The 14,678-nt window shown below is 42.2% G+C and overlaps 1 protein-coding gene across 1 annotated transcript in view; it reads right to left on the bottom strand.

Moving 5' to 3' along the window:
• Positions 1–13,652, bottom strand: part of dlg4a (discs, large homolog 4a) — a gene marked incomplete at both ends in the record, with an annotated part of 88,612 nt that extends 74,960 nt beyond the window's left edge. The window contains one exon of the mRNA XM_083646474.1: positions 13,551–13,652. Coding sequence (XP_083502600.1) covers positions 13,551–13,652 — 102 coding nt within the window. The remainder of the gene's footprint in view (positions 1–13,550) is intronic.
• Positions 13,653–14,678: the final 1,026 nt, after the last annotated feature.

The following is a 14,678-nucleotide window of genomic DNA, read 5'->3' as shown; positions in this document are numbered from 1 at the left end:
TATTCGGCAAGTGCCTCTGCTTCAGCACATCCACCAGTACAGCTATAGAAATGTATTTACATACATCACTTATCAGAGTGATGATTATAGGCCAACATGTGCTGGTTGTCAGTAGAGCAAACTCCCACAGCCTAGTACCTAGCCTAGGTAAACCCAGCCCCCACGTGATCTGCTCTCATTGTTCCCAGTCACTAGTGTAGTGACTGAGAACAGGTCTGAGAGCAGGTCACGTGGATGCTGGGTTCACCCAGGCTAGTACCTACCCACCCCAAGGCGTCTTTAAAACAGCTACTTACATCGCATACCAATATAGACTCTCTGCTTCAAGTATCTTAAAAATCAGGCTGGTTAGTGCGATAGTGCCAGTGGTTACTTAGATGAAAAAGAAATGATATAGTAGTGGCCGAATATAATCACTCATTTTCAACAGTGACGGAGAACCAATGGCCCGTCGATGTCTTTGTCGTATTCCATTAAAATACAGTCAATGTTGTCTTCTCAGTTGATTTTCATGCTCAAGTGCCATCCACACCCCAACACAGCTTCCATCTCATTTGCATTACCACAATTACTGCTGCCAGCAACACCTACTACAGCAACTTTTTTTCATTCATATATTATGCCTCAGGAAATGCAGCTCCTGCCAGGGCTAACTTCAGACTGTCCTCCAAGGCCTTTCAGCACAACACTTTGACAAGTGTTAGTATCCTGTAGCTACTGTATGTGTGCTGCAACAACAACAGGCTGTATACTCAGCTCTGAGCACAATGCTGAAAACTGCACTAGCCAAGATAGTGAACATACCAGTTGCCAGAACAAAATGCCGGCATTGTACATTTGTGCAATCCACGGATACTGTATGTAGAATATCAACATTTCTTAAAGGAGAATTTCGGTTTTTTACACCACGGTCCTCATTTCCAGGTTAAAATATGATGTTTTACTCACCGAAATAGTTTGGCTTCATTCGGATGCCCACGGAAGATTTTGAGCTCCGAGTAGTCTCCTCAAACAGGCTATAACGAGAGCCTGCGGCCAGCGTGGGGCATGATGGACGGGAGTGCACGCGCTCTCTAAATGACACTTTTTCTGTCAGATCACGGTTCATTATGGTTGTAAATATAATTATTTAGCTAATAGCTAGAAGCTAAGCTAACAACAACACAGCAGTCAGCGTTGATCTGCCCCGGATGGGGTTACAGTGCATATCTTCCCCCTTCTGTGGTTTCTCTGAAGAAGGTTTCACAGAGGGGGAAGATGGGCACTGTAACCCCATCCGGGGCAGATCAACGCTGACTGCTGTGTTGTTGTTAGCTTAGCTTCTAGCTATAAGCTAAATACAACCATAATGAACCGTGATCTGACAGAAAAAGTGTCATTTAGAGAGCGCGTGCACTCCCGTCCATCATGCCCCACGCTGGCCGCAGGCTCTCGTTATAGCCTGTTTGAGGAGACTACTCGGAGCTCAAAATCTTCCGTGGGCATCCGAATGAAGCCAAACTATTTCGGTGAGTAAAACATCATATTTTAACCTGGAAATGAGGACCGTGGTGTAAAAAAACGAAATTCTCCTTTAAGCAAAATACATTGCATATCACGTTTCTAGATACTGTATATGTGAATGTTAACATCATAAACTTAATAGAGTCTGCTATTGAATTATTTTTCAACCACACCTTTTTTCGTCATTTTCCGACGCCACAAGAAGACTGTAACCAACAACTTGTCTTAAGTTATAGTTAGGCAACTAAAACAACTTGGTTAAGGTGATAGAAATTGTTTGGGTTAGGCATACATAACAAAAACGTTAAATGTGGCTTACGGTTGATACTAGGGGTGTCACGATACACTCAGTTCACGATATAATACGATACACGATATTCGGTTCACGATAACGATACGATATTTTAACAATATTTTTTTGCGATTGATTTGTAAGTCGATGGGGCATCCTCCATGCTAATTTCACCCATTTCATCCTCCGTGTCTGTAACGTCCCTCGTCTGTTCAAACAAAGCAATGAAAAGGAGAGCGAGCATGCAATCAGATGCAGATCAGTGCCACCATGTTCAGCTTCTTTTTCTCGCGATATGAGATTTAATCTCAACGATACATATTGTCACGTTTTGATATTGCGATATATTGTGGGACAATATATTTATATATAGTGCGATATAGTACAGTTTGGAAATACTTTACCAGAGCGGATAAAACCTAGCCTGGGTAAGCCCAGCATCCACGTGACCTCTATGTGCTATCAGGCATAGCCTGTGACGTCACGTTGAAGGCTGGGTTTACCCAGGCTAGATTAAACCACCACCTGCAAGATATGTAATACTCTTAAGTATAACAGCAGTACCAACAATATGCATAACCATCGCTACACCTGGTGCCGGGTACTAGTACTAGAGTATATGGAATAACATTTACCACCATGCACTTTATTATGGTGTTTCATTATGGTAAGTTTTGCATTTCTGTTTGCGTTGCAATGCATTTCCCTTTATATATATTTTTACACTAGCCACTATTTATTAAACCCATTATAATAGAGATGGCGATGTTAGACACATCAGCATCTTGTGTTTCACGCACTGGTAAAATGTGTCAATAATCTAGCGTAATGGTGTCTAGTGTCACTTCATGCAATCTGTGGAGATTCATGTTTATTGGTGAGATTGCTACTGTATAGTAGTTTCACAAGTTATATCTGAAGTTGATCTCTGTTTGGACATGTAACGTTACGTTAATGTTTAGTGTGTCATACGCTATTCAGTCTGAGCTTTTGAGATAGCCTTCTAACGACCGAAGGTGGACATAATTTTGGTTGTTGTTGAACATTGATTTGTTTGAACAATCATTTTCTACATTATGCCATGTTAAATAAACAGAATTTAAACTATTTGGAGAATTTAGTGGCGTATTGTTACAGTAGGCTACTGCAGTCAATCGGCATCTCCAGCTCAGACAAGCTGCTGGGTTTAGTCCAATCAGATCGCAGGTAAATTTGTAAACAACCTCTCAGAGCCAATTGAGGGCTCTGCTTTTCACATAGGGTACCCCCAGGTTGGTCGCGCCTACTACATTAGTTATGCCTGCATATCTCTATGATGGATCTATTAAAATAACTGGATAGGTTACGTCCACCCCTTCATTTGAATGGAGGCTGCTCACTGGTGCAGGAAGCTCTTGTGGGGGTTTTACTTACGGACCATGCGGCTCAAGACGAAGTGCGCATGTCTGCCATGACGTATTCCATGACATCTCCCGCCGAAGAAGCGCATTCATGTCATGAGCAAAGCAGCCCAGAAATGTTGATTGTTGTTGATGCGGGCGGTAAGTTTCTTGACATTTCCGCATGAGATTTCATCACTAATTGATAACTAATTCACTTCGGACAACTTTAGAGCAGCATAGAGGTGGGTAGCCGTGGTTGCAGATTTCAATTTGACAGTATTTTGATTTAAAAAAAAAAGTAAGCTCCACAGGAGGGGTCGCCAGCAGGGTATATAGCCTGTGGGAAAATAGGCTCTAGAGCCAGCTAACAGCTTGGTAAAGAGACGACTAGTCTCACAGACCCAGCTTGTATGTGGTCAAATAATAAGAATTGCAGGGTTTATATGCATAATGAACACAGCTTTATTGCTGTTGGAATTGTATGTCAAACGGCTAATAGGCCTGTTTACTCTATAACTAGATGCTAATTTAACATTAGCATAACTAGGCTACAATGAGCTCTAATGTTGACGTTAGCCATGAGTAATAACTTTTTTGTTTCCTCAGGGGACTGACGAAGACCGAAAGAGGACTAGGACCACTCTAGGCTGCTGACGCCCAGGCTATGGGTCAGGATTGATCGGAGGATTTTGTTGTTTATTGTTGTCATCAAAATAAAGTTGAAAGATAGCTTTCAAAGATATCTGTGCCTCTTCTTGATCATCATCGCTTGCTTACATGTTGTCTTTTCTCTCATCTCAAAATTGTTTAATTGCCACATGACCTGTGTGGTAAAATAGCCGATATATTGTTTCAATTGTTGAGTCCATAGTCTTCTACCTGGCTTTTGAGTGCCATGTGGCATTGATTTCAGACATTGTGGGAGTTCTATAGAATCTATTGGAATACCCTGCACGATGAAAAATGACAAAAAAGGGGTACCCTGTGCCTGTGCGTTAAAACGTGACGCCAAGGGGCCCTGACCAAACATCAGTATTTGAAGAGTTGGGAGTGAGAAGGGGTTGGCCAAAGACAGAGTGAGAAGGAAGAAAAGGGAGAAACTGAGAAAGGTAACAATAGACAAATTAGGGCTGGGTATCGCCACTGATTTCCTGATTTTACACCATTTCAATACACAAGATCCAGCCAAAACAGCCACTCCTTATTTAAGATGGCTTCTAAATGCCCATAACCATTTGTTTGAAAAAGGTCTGAGACCGAAACGTTACAATTAAATTTATTTTTGCAAGTTTGGACAGTGTGCGGGACTCTCTTTATTTTTGTGTGAATTATATCCTTGTCCTACGCACCTGCCCCAAGAGAGATGTGCAGAGTTTTCCTTCGAATACACAAGGTCCCAATTCGATTCAATTTCCAATTCAATTCGATATTGATATTTCAGTTACGATACCAATTTTGCTTGGACATGAAAGAGTCTCAACAAACTAATACTGTAAATTGTATGAGGAACCCTCTAACCTGGTGGCTGGTGCAATATTAAAAATATGAATGTTTAGAGATGTTTACCAGATCTCATTGCAATAAGAACCAAACCACACGAGTCTAATGGGGTTAAAAGCTTTAAGCATTCACAGGAAAAGGCAATAAATTAAAAACATCTATATTGGGATTTATGAATCGATATCAGTTCCTTATTCAAATGAATATCAATTTGTATGGGAAGAATATTTTTTCTTTTACCCAGCCCTAAGATAAATCAAGCTCAAAAACAGCAACAGCAAAGGATAACCCCACTTGCAAAAAGGAGTACAAGAGCTGCAAATGTGTAGGTGGCTAGTGGGTGCCTGATGAATGTGGGCCATCTATCTCTCTGACTGCAGAGGGGCAAACAGCTCAGTAGGCATCCCTAGTGTAAATATGCTTTCCTGCAGGGAGAGCGGCACCCCCTCTGCCCAGGAGGAGCACCGCACCAATCTGTGCAGGGCTTTGCACTCCTGAACAGACAGATTAGTAACTTTGATTGAGCAGATTAAAATGCTTTTAAAGTGCAGGCTTTTAAAGTGGATGTTTTGAAGCTGATTGTCCCAAACCAACTTTTCTCCTCAGCTTTCCCAAAAAATACTAAATGCTACATTAAAGTGCCTGTCTTCATGCTTCTTTTTCAATTCCCTGTTCCCAGTTCTCTCCGTGTGTGTGTGGGTTTCCTCGCCTTGCCATGAATTGGAGACTCTGAACTGTTTGGGAGTGTGTTCGATGTAGTACATGTAGTAATAATATGCAGTACATGATGTAATAATATACTGTACATGGTATGCAAAGCTGTTTGAGATATGCTTTTGAACAAAGGCATATAAAGAAAGTTGTGTTCTCGAAACTTTGTTTTTCCTCCATTTTAGTCTAAAGTGTTCAGTCGTTAATTTGTGTTCATCACAAATAAATTATATTCTGTGTGTCTTTTCTGTATGATGATTCATTGATAAGGCCCACACAAATGTATCATCCTCAAATGTAATGATGTGATTAGAATCATTAGAGTCATACATACAGTATGGGACCAGGTGTTTTATTTTTTACAGTGCACCTGAATGCACATGGCCGCTGAATAAGTGTCCAAATGTGCATGTCATTCTGGCCAATACTCCACTTCTGTTATAACATTTCCGTCTGGAATATGGAATAGGCTATCTTTCAATAATCTTTATGACTAAAAGGCTAAAAGTAATCTCATGTGTAAGAAATGACTGTTCTACAGTCATTTCAAAGAAAAACAAAACGACCCCCAAAAACTCAATAAAAGGCAGAATTATGTTAATAAATCTCATCTGCTCATCTGCCCTTGGATTTGTATCACTATTATATCAGGAGATTAAAGGAGAATTTCGGTTTTTTACACCACGGTCCTCATTTCCAGCTTAAAATATGATGTTTTACATGACTGTAAAAAAATAGATATCTATTTAATGTTCTCATAATTATATTTACAACCATAACGAACCGCGATGTGACCGAAAAAGTGACATTTACAGAGCGTAAGCACCTTGCCCCGTATGCTCCCAATATAGCCTGTTTGAGGATACTACTCCGAGCTCAAAATCTTCCGTGGGCATCCGAATGAAGCCAAACGTATTTGGGTGAGTAAAACATCATATTTTAAGCTGGAAATGAGGACCGTGGTGTAAAAAAACGAAATTCTCCTTTAACAAGAAATTACCAATCACAACGGGAGAGAGAGTTAAAAATAGGGAGACTCCCGCGAAAATGTTGGCAGGTATAATCTCCAATATGTGGCCCTTCGCTTACTTGATGTAAGTCAGTATGGCCCTCAGGAAAAAATGTTGCCCACCCCTGCCCTAGTATGGCAGCCTGTACTAGGTGGCAGCGCTAGTACAGACCATTTTAACATCTGTCCACATGCACAAAACACACATGTACAGACCATTGAGATCACACGTCTGTCCACATACACAAACACACATGTACAGACCATTAAGATCACACGTCTGTCCACATACACAAACACACATGTACAGACCATTAAGATCACACATCTGTCCACATACACAAACACACATGTACAGACCATTAAGATCACACATCTGTCCACATACACAAACACACATGTACAGACCATTAAGATCACACATCTGTCCACATACACAAACACAAACACACATGTACAGACCATTAAGATCACACGTCTGCCCACATACACAAACACACATGTACAGACCATTAAGATCACACGTCTGTCCACATACACAAACACACATGTACAGACCATCTTAACACACGTCTGTCCACAAGCAGAAACACACATGTACACAGACCATAAAACAAACAAAACAAAAAACAGGGTTGCCACTCTTTTGTAAATAATAATAATGTCTTATACATATCCATTGTGGCCATGAGATCACACTGCAAAATACAATGGCAATCTGTAATGTAATGGCACATTATCACAATCTGCAAAGTAATGTCACATTTACCCTCTGCAAAATGCAAATGATAGGTGGATCAGTTTACAATACTTACATCAATCCATAAACTTTTCTCATTTGCACTGAAACAGCTCTTTGAAGCACAGTACTGCACATCGTCTGTGTTGCTGTTAGCAGAGCGCCTCGGAAACGTACTGATGAGTAATTTCTCTTTGATGTAATCAATATGGAGATTCAGAAGTTTATTACCAAGCATTAGTGAGGACTTTGTCATGGCTATTTTCATAAATACACACAGTATATAAAATAATACACCACTCATATTATTCAGCATAAATCCATGAATGCAGATACGCACAGCAAGTGGTTCACTTGGCAGAATTGAAAACAATTGTTACAGCTACCCTCTCTCTGAGATATGACGCGATGAGTGTTTATATGTCTTACATATTCGTTCCTATTTTGGTGGCTGTCATAGAAGAGAAGGGGGTTGGCTCAGAAAAAGAGGTCACGGGCTAGTATTTAACATGCCCAGAAGCGGCGATCTCTCTCTTGAGGTCTACGCAGAAGAGGAGCGAGACAGCGGCTCGCGCGCTTCCCCCTTTCTTTCCTTTATGTCATGTTGTTTATGAGTTGTGTCTTTAAGTTACGTTAAGTGTCTAAATGAACAAGACAGTGGAGTCTCAGTGACCACCAGTCATCCCATTGCCCTGAGCGGTTGGAGAGAGGGCACAGCAACAGTGGCCTCCAGCCCCACCCGCAGCGATTTCCAGAAATGACAAAGTACACGGGCCAATCAGGGACCTGCCTCGTAGTTGAAAACGTAACTGGCCAATCAGGGACGGCTGCCAAAACAGTATGATGGCTCCCAAAGGAACGAGCGGTAACGGTAACGTTAGAAGAGTTTACACAGCCAGTACATGTACCGTAATTAAGTCCAGTTATTGCAGAAATATACTCAATAACAACAATTAAACAAGAACAAGAGTATGCCCCAGCGGAGTTGGTTCTTCCAAGTGGATTTGGATTGGATTTGGCGACGCTGATTGGCTGAAGGAGTTGTCCATCAAGACAAGTACTCCCACCCACTGAAATCACTGTTGACGGCTTGGAGTCCAGACCATTGAGATAAATAAAAATGGAGGGAGGATCTCCATCTCCTGCCTGTATTGTCTATTGAAGCCAAAATCTTGTCAGATCAAGAGAACCAGAGTCTGCGCAGTAGCTCCATTGATTTAGAACCTCTGAGAGCTCCCCGCCCCTCTGAACTTTCTTATGTAGAGCTGCTGTTTCTAGAATGCGCACAGTGCGCTGTGTATTTATATACAGTCTAGCTCTGTAAATATGATACTTTAAGTTGTAATATTTTTTGTCTCGCCAAAAGTAACCAGGAAGATTCCCACTATGAGATCAGTTTACCAAAATGACGCCTGTACGAAAATCTGATTTTGGTTGTCGGAGATTTCAGACCTCCGGGCTGCTGCTGAGTGCTCTCAGCGCTCTCAGCGCGGGCCGGAAGTGGAGGCAGGCCTCACTCACCCTCAGCCTCACTGGGGGGATTGCTGTGTTGACTAAGCTAGCCTAATGTTTTCGTGGCATTTTGATTAACTTTATGATTGAACTCCTTTTGGAGCAAATGTTGGTTTTACAAATCTAACCTTGACGCTTTACGCAACGTTGTTTGCTGGTATAGTGTTGTGGGTAGTGCAGCCTGTAACGTTCCATGTAATATAGCTCAGTGGTAACGTTAGCCTAGCTGCCTAGTCTCGTCTTTATTAACTATATCCTTACAACAGCTAAGAAAGGAGCTTGTGAAGAACGAACATCTCCACAGTCAAAGCATTTCTCTGAGATATCCATATAAAAACGTTTGTTGCTTTAATACCAAAAATAAAACCTCTGTTTATGTGACGCTAACGGCTAACGGCGATTAGCTCATGGCTGGTGCTTGCGTAGTAGGCCTCATCTGACCCGGGATGGGAGTTAACGTTATAAAACACATTTCCTGGCAGTTGGATAACCTGGTAAGTTCTGAAAATATGTGTATATTATTGTGTTATTCCAGCTATCGTTATCGGTTGTTAAGTTAGTAATATTAAGCCGATAAATAATGAAAAATAGCCGACTAGCAAAAGCGGCTAACGCTATTGCTAACGTAGCTGGAGTAACTACTAACACATATTTTCTGAACTTACGGTACTTAAGTCCCCAACCAACGTTAATTCCTCGCGCACCTTTCCTAAAACAATGTTCTTTTTATTGCGGTCCATTGATATGTCTGGTAGCCAGCACAGCCAACCCATGAGCCACCCTGACTTCCAGGCCTGCACTACCCAGGCTAAAAGACCCCATCTCCCGGCCGCACACACCCAGCAGAGCCACTCCGACCTCCAGGTAGCGTTAGATAACGATGTGTCTTGTCTATGACGATAGATCTATAATGTGAAGAGCCTGTCCAGCCAATGACGGCTTGAGACTGGCTGGCACAGCTGTCAATCATCCATTTTTATCCCTTTTTATATGTCAAATAACTACTTAAAAACAAACTGATCAGAAAAATGACCACTTGCACAGGCATTAGCATGATAATGACTATCTAAAATGATACAAACCACCTTTGGAAAAAAATTATCTGACGTATACTGTGATTATTTCGGTTGTGATTTTCCCATCCACTAACATGGGGAGGCGGGCCTTGTGACCTAATACTGGATTCAACCGCCAGAGCGGCGATCTAACATGCAGTGGCTTCACTGAACGGGACCAATGCTCAGTCCATCTTATAATATGACATGGTCCAGACGGATAACGTAATGTGAGATCACGTTATCAGGATGCTTTTGACCAGGCTAAAGTGCAGCTGCACCAATAGACATTGGCTATAAAACAGGCCTGGTGGTTCTTCCAATAATACACCATCATCTCCACACATTTCAAAGTTACTTCACCTCACAACCTATCTTGCATAATGTAGACTCACTTCTGTTGGTAATGATGACATTTACAAAGAATCATGTCAGCAAATTTGAATGTTTGAGTTCCCTCAAATAAGCCATTAAGCGCCTTACAGCAACAAGCCCACAGGTTCTGCACTGCTGTCCTTTCACTAAGCCAATGTTTACTCTTATGAGCACTGTTACTTTTTGATAGGCTGGTGTTTCATCTTAATAAGCCTTAATACATGCTAGTCAGCAATAGCTGCAGCACTGCAAAAATAACAGCCCATCTGTCATGCTACGTTGTTTGCTTGTTGCCATTTTACATGGCTTTTATGGAGAGATGTTGGTCACTTTTGTGCCGCACTGCTCTTTACAGACATGTGATTAGTGCGCTATGTAGTGAGCTACTTACAGAACGCCTACAATATAACCTGTGTACTATCGATTGCTTATACAATAGCAGCTGCAGTACAGTATATAATGGCAGATAAGCCAGTGAGAGTGTAAGATAGAGGTGAGTCAGAGTAGTTACATTTCAGAGAACAGAGCATCAGTAAATAATTGTTACCACACATTGTTGTTGCTGCCATTATCCACGCTTACTGTGACAGCTGAAGCACACTACTCTTTACAAATGAAACAGGTCAATTATATATGGGAAATGTGTGTTTGCAAATCTAGAAAGCCAGCTCAGTATGTGAAATGCTAAACCAATCCCTCACAAGAACATACATCTGAACAACGGCACAATGCAGCTCAGCCTGAGGTCTGATCGGATATTTTCCAAATCATTACTCTTGATCATTTGATTGGTTCGCTGATGAGTGACAGCAGGTCGGTTTATCGCTATGAATAGCACAGTGACCTGTCCGTCTTCCGGTAAAGACGATGGGAATGAATTCTCAGGGGAAGCCGATCATTGATCTCAATACTGGTTTGAAGGCATATTGATCGCTCAGTCTTAAATCATTAATTACAGTGATACTTAACCTGCATTCTGTGTCAAGTTTATGCTGCTGTATTTAGCAGGGATAAGTGCTGCACAATACTGTATCTCCAATGCGGGCTTCTACTATCCAGTTTGTGTTCATACAGTACAATTTTCCTACAGGCCATCGAAGAGAATCAAATATAGGAAAACACATTAAAACAGTACTGGAGAGAATGTAGGGAATCATGGACAAGAGTAAAACCAGGAAATAAGACAGAAAAACAGAGGATGGAGAAGAACAATAAAAGCACATCCCAGCAACAAGAGCACAAATATTTGTACACCTCAAAAGGCTAAATAAAATATCAGTATCACCGGGAACAACCAAGCATGAGAGTGGAAGGCAGAGTATCACCACAGAGAGTGAAGACTGCTTTAAGCAAAAGCACTGAGCCTCAAACTCCAGGAATGCTTAACCCGCAGGCTCTGATGAAATATATATACGGCAGGGTGCTAGGTGTGTGTGTGTGTGTGTGTGTGTGTCTGTGTATGGGGGATATATGAGAAAAGAGACATTCCAATAATTGTGCGTAAAATTGCCAATAAAGGAATAAAGCAAGAGATGTTTGGGATGTTGCAAAGGACAGGCGAGACAGAAACACATTGTAGCACAATGAAGAGGAGCTAATGGTTAAAGATCATTGATACTTGTGAAATTTGATCTGAGGCATGATAACCATGACTCTTGCAAGCGGGATTGATGCCATTTTAATTGGATGGTTAATCCCATTTAGAATTGCACTCTTATTTCACAAAGTGTTTGAGGGAGCCGATACATCTCAATGTCTGGTCATGATGAACACAGAGGCGATGAAAGTCTGTGGGAGGAGATGTTTGATGTCTTCTCCATGAGGAAGGCCTGGTATCTCAGATGGAGGTGTGGAGGAAGATATGAGCCAGAAGGGTGTGGGGCATCGAGAGACGTGAGATTATCTGTGCTAGTAAAACTCCTCGACTGCTCTTTCAGCATCTCAAAAAGCATAAGGATACTTTCTATAAGCAGTGGCATCCCCTGACTGCTTGAAAATGGCCCCCACTCCTTGACTAATGTAGATACAATCAAGATTCATCATCAATGCTTTACTTATCCAAAACATGAAACGTAACTAGAAAAGCCCAACTCATTCATCACAATAACTAATCAAGATCAGACCCATTTTAAATAGGAACTGGACCTGATAAAGGCAACACGATTGAACACAATGATGTTAAAACCAAAAGAATCGCACAAACTGTTAAAACAAAATAAAGAAATTCTACACTACAAAAATAAAAAACACTGTACAAGGCAAGCACACACATTACGCTGGCAGGGACATGGAGGACTCCTGGTCTGTCTGTGTGTGTGTGTGTGTGTGTGTGTGTGTGTGTGTGTGTGTGTGTGTGTGTGCGCGCGCATGCACACACGCGTGGGTGTGTGTGTGTGTGGGAGCCGGCCAGTGAAGCCAGGCTTGGCTACATACAGCTAACAGACTCTGTGGAAAACGGTCTACAACTGAGTGCCATGTGGAGGGAAACACTGAGCAGACTGTCACACCGGAAACACCTGAAGCCGGGAGGGAGGGAGGGAGGTTCTGTGATGTGATGGACAATCTGAGAATGGCTGACCCTGCTCTGTATCAGACCAAAAACAAAATCAACAAACACAACCAAAATACAGTAATTTAGCTGATTGAAAGTTTGGTTCACTGACAAGAATAGACGTTACAGTACATTGACAGCAACAACCCGATTCTTTGAATTTACAAACCTTGTGGAGAAATAATGAAGAAATCATCAGAAGGCTCTTTTCATGTAGCCATAGTGGCACTAGTGTCCATGTTACCTGACTTCAAGCTATAAAGCTGCGTTTGCAGTACATTGGTGCTCTGATGATCAATTATACATTACTGAAGTCGTGTCCTGAGCAATAAAGTGCATTTCCCAAGGTCAAAACCATATAATGCATGTTTGCTTTGAAGGAGTCCAATCAGTAGGCTATAGTGTGGATGCTGCTTCATTCTACTGCCCAAAAGCTTTCAATGTAAGGTTACATCTAGGATGATTATGTAGCTACTCTATCTATGTAAATAACATACTTTGGAAATAAGCCACATACATAATCGGCATGCAAAAGCGAGCAGAAGTAAACGTAATACGGTGTGAATAAACTATCTCTGGAGGTGTAATACGGTGTGAATAAACTATCTCTGGAGGTATATGCAGCCTATACAACCGTGGAAGTCTGTAGAGACGGTGATCAATTAGGCTACTATATGGCTGTGCAATGGGAAAAGCATGATTCCGCATTAACTAAATTACACCACACCAGATAAGGCAATACGAGCATATTATGTTGACATAAACCTCCGTTTTTCTTACCAAGGGCCTTCTCTCAAACGCGAAATCTTGCACATTTAGCCTACAGATTTTTTTTTTTAATACAAACTCCCTCCCTGTCCACAACCAGCGCACACAGCGGGTCGCTAGCTGCTGCAGCCATCGGCTGCTCTCCGGACTTACCTTGCAGCCGAACATGAGGGACAGGGTCCGGTTGCTGCAGATGACCTTACACTGACACATGACGGGCGAGAGACACTTTAAATTCCGGACAGGCAGAGACATCAGTCCAAAGCCTCGTACCACACCACAGCGCGCATACACCGGTGTCCGTCCGCCGCCAGAGCCGCGATGCAATTAAGAGCCGAGGAGGTGTCCAGAGGGGAATGGACGGTGCTGCCGCCCGGTGTTTAGGCAGGCTGCCCGGCTGTGGGAACGTGGCGGTACCTAGACTAGATTAGTAGGCTACTACCATAGGCTACTACTCAGCTGTTGCCTGCACGCATGTTTTGATGCAACTTGATATGCATGTTTTCGCCCTCTTTCCCTGGTTTAAAGAGGTCTGAGGACACACGCTGCGTTGTCGCTATACGTTGCCATTTTGTTCTATGGAGGTTTCACACACTGCCAACATCATCATTCATGATTCGCTCAAGTCCCCCCCCCCCCCCCTCTCTCTCCCTCTCCATCCAATTGACCGTAAAGTTTGTACACTATGCGCAGCTGCAATTAGGTTAACACGAGTGAGTGAGGGGGCGTGTCGGTGTATGAATCCCTCTAAAGCCATGAGCAAGTAGCCTATATATTGGTTTTAGTGTTACACCAGGCACTCAACTGAAAGCACAGATATCTTGGCAATTATTGTCCTGCCACAATAACCTGGTTCACCAGAACGTGTTACCGTGTGATTACTGCGCCCCCTCTCGGTGCACTGGTGTCGGAGCTTTCCAAGGTGCTGAAATGTTTTAAACCAGTGAACAAGGCCTGAAGGCTACAAACTGCAAGTGTCAAACATTTCATTGGTATCTGCCCTGCTGATTGGATTGAAACAGAATATCATTCATCAACATGCTCCGTCAAGGTCATTCCCAAACAAAACAAATATGCCTGCTGCTGCACTACACTTCTCTGTCTCATCTCTCTCTGAAACACATGCTCACATACACGTGATTTCTTGTGGTGAAATATTGACTGTAATAACTTGTTGAAAAAATGTCCTGAGAGATGAGAAGATCTTGCAAGGATTGATTGATAGTGTCACAGCATTTCAGGGTCGGAACAATTTCATACAGAGATGGGAAGAGTGCTGAA

Source organism: Poromitra crassiceps (assembly GCF_964638095.1).
Source record: "Poromitra crassiceps genome assembly, chromosome: 1".
In the NCBI taxonomy this organism is placed as follows: Eukaryota; Metazoa; Chordata; class Actinopteri; order Beryciformes; family Melamphaidae; genus Poromitra; species Poromitra crassiceps.
The sequence above is the reverse complement of the archived record's forward strand: the minus strand, read 5'-3'. Positions and strand labels throughout refer to the sequence as shown.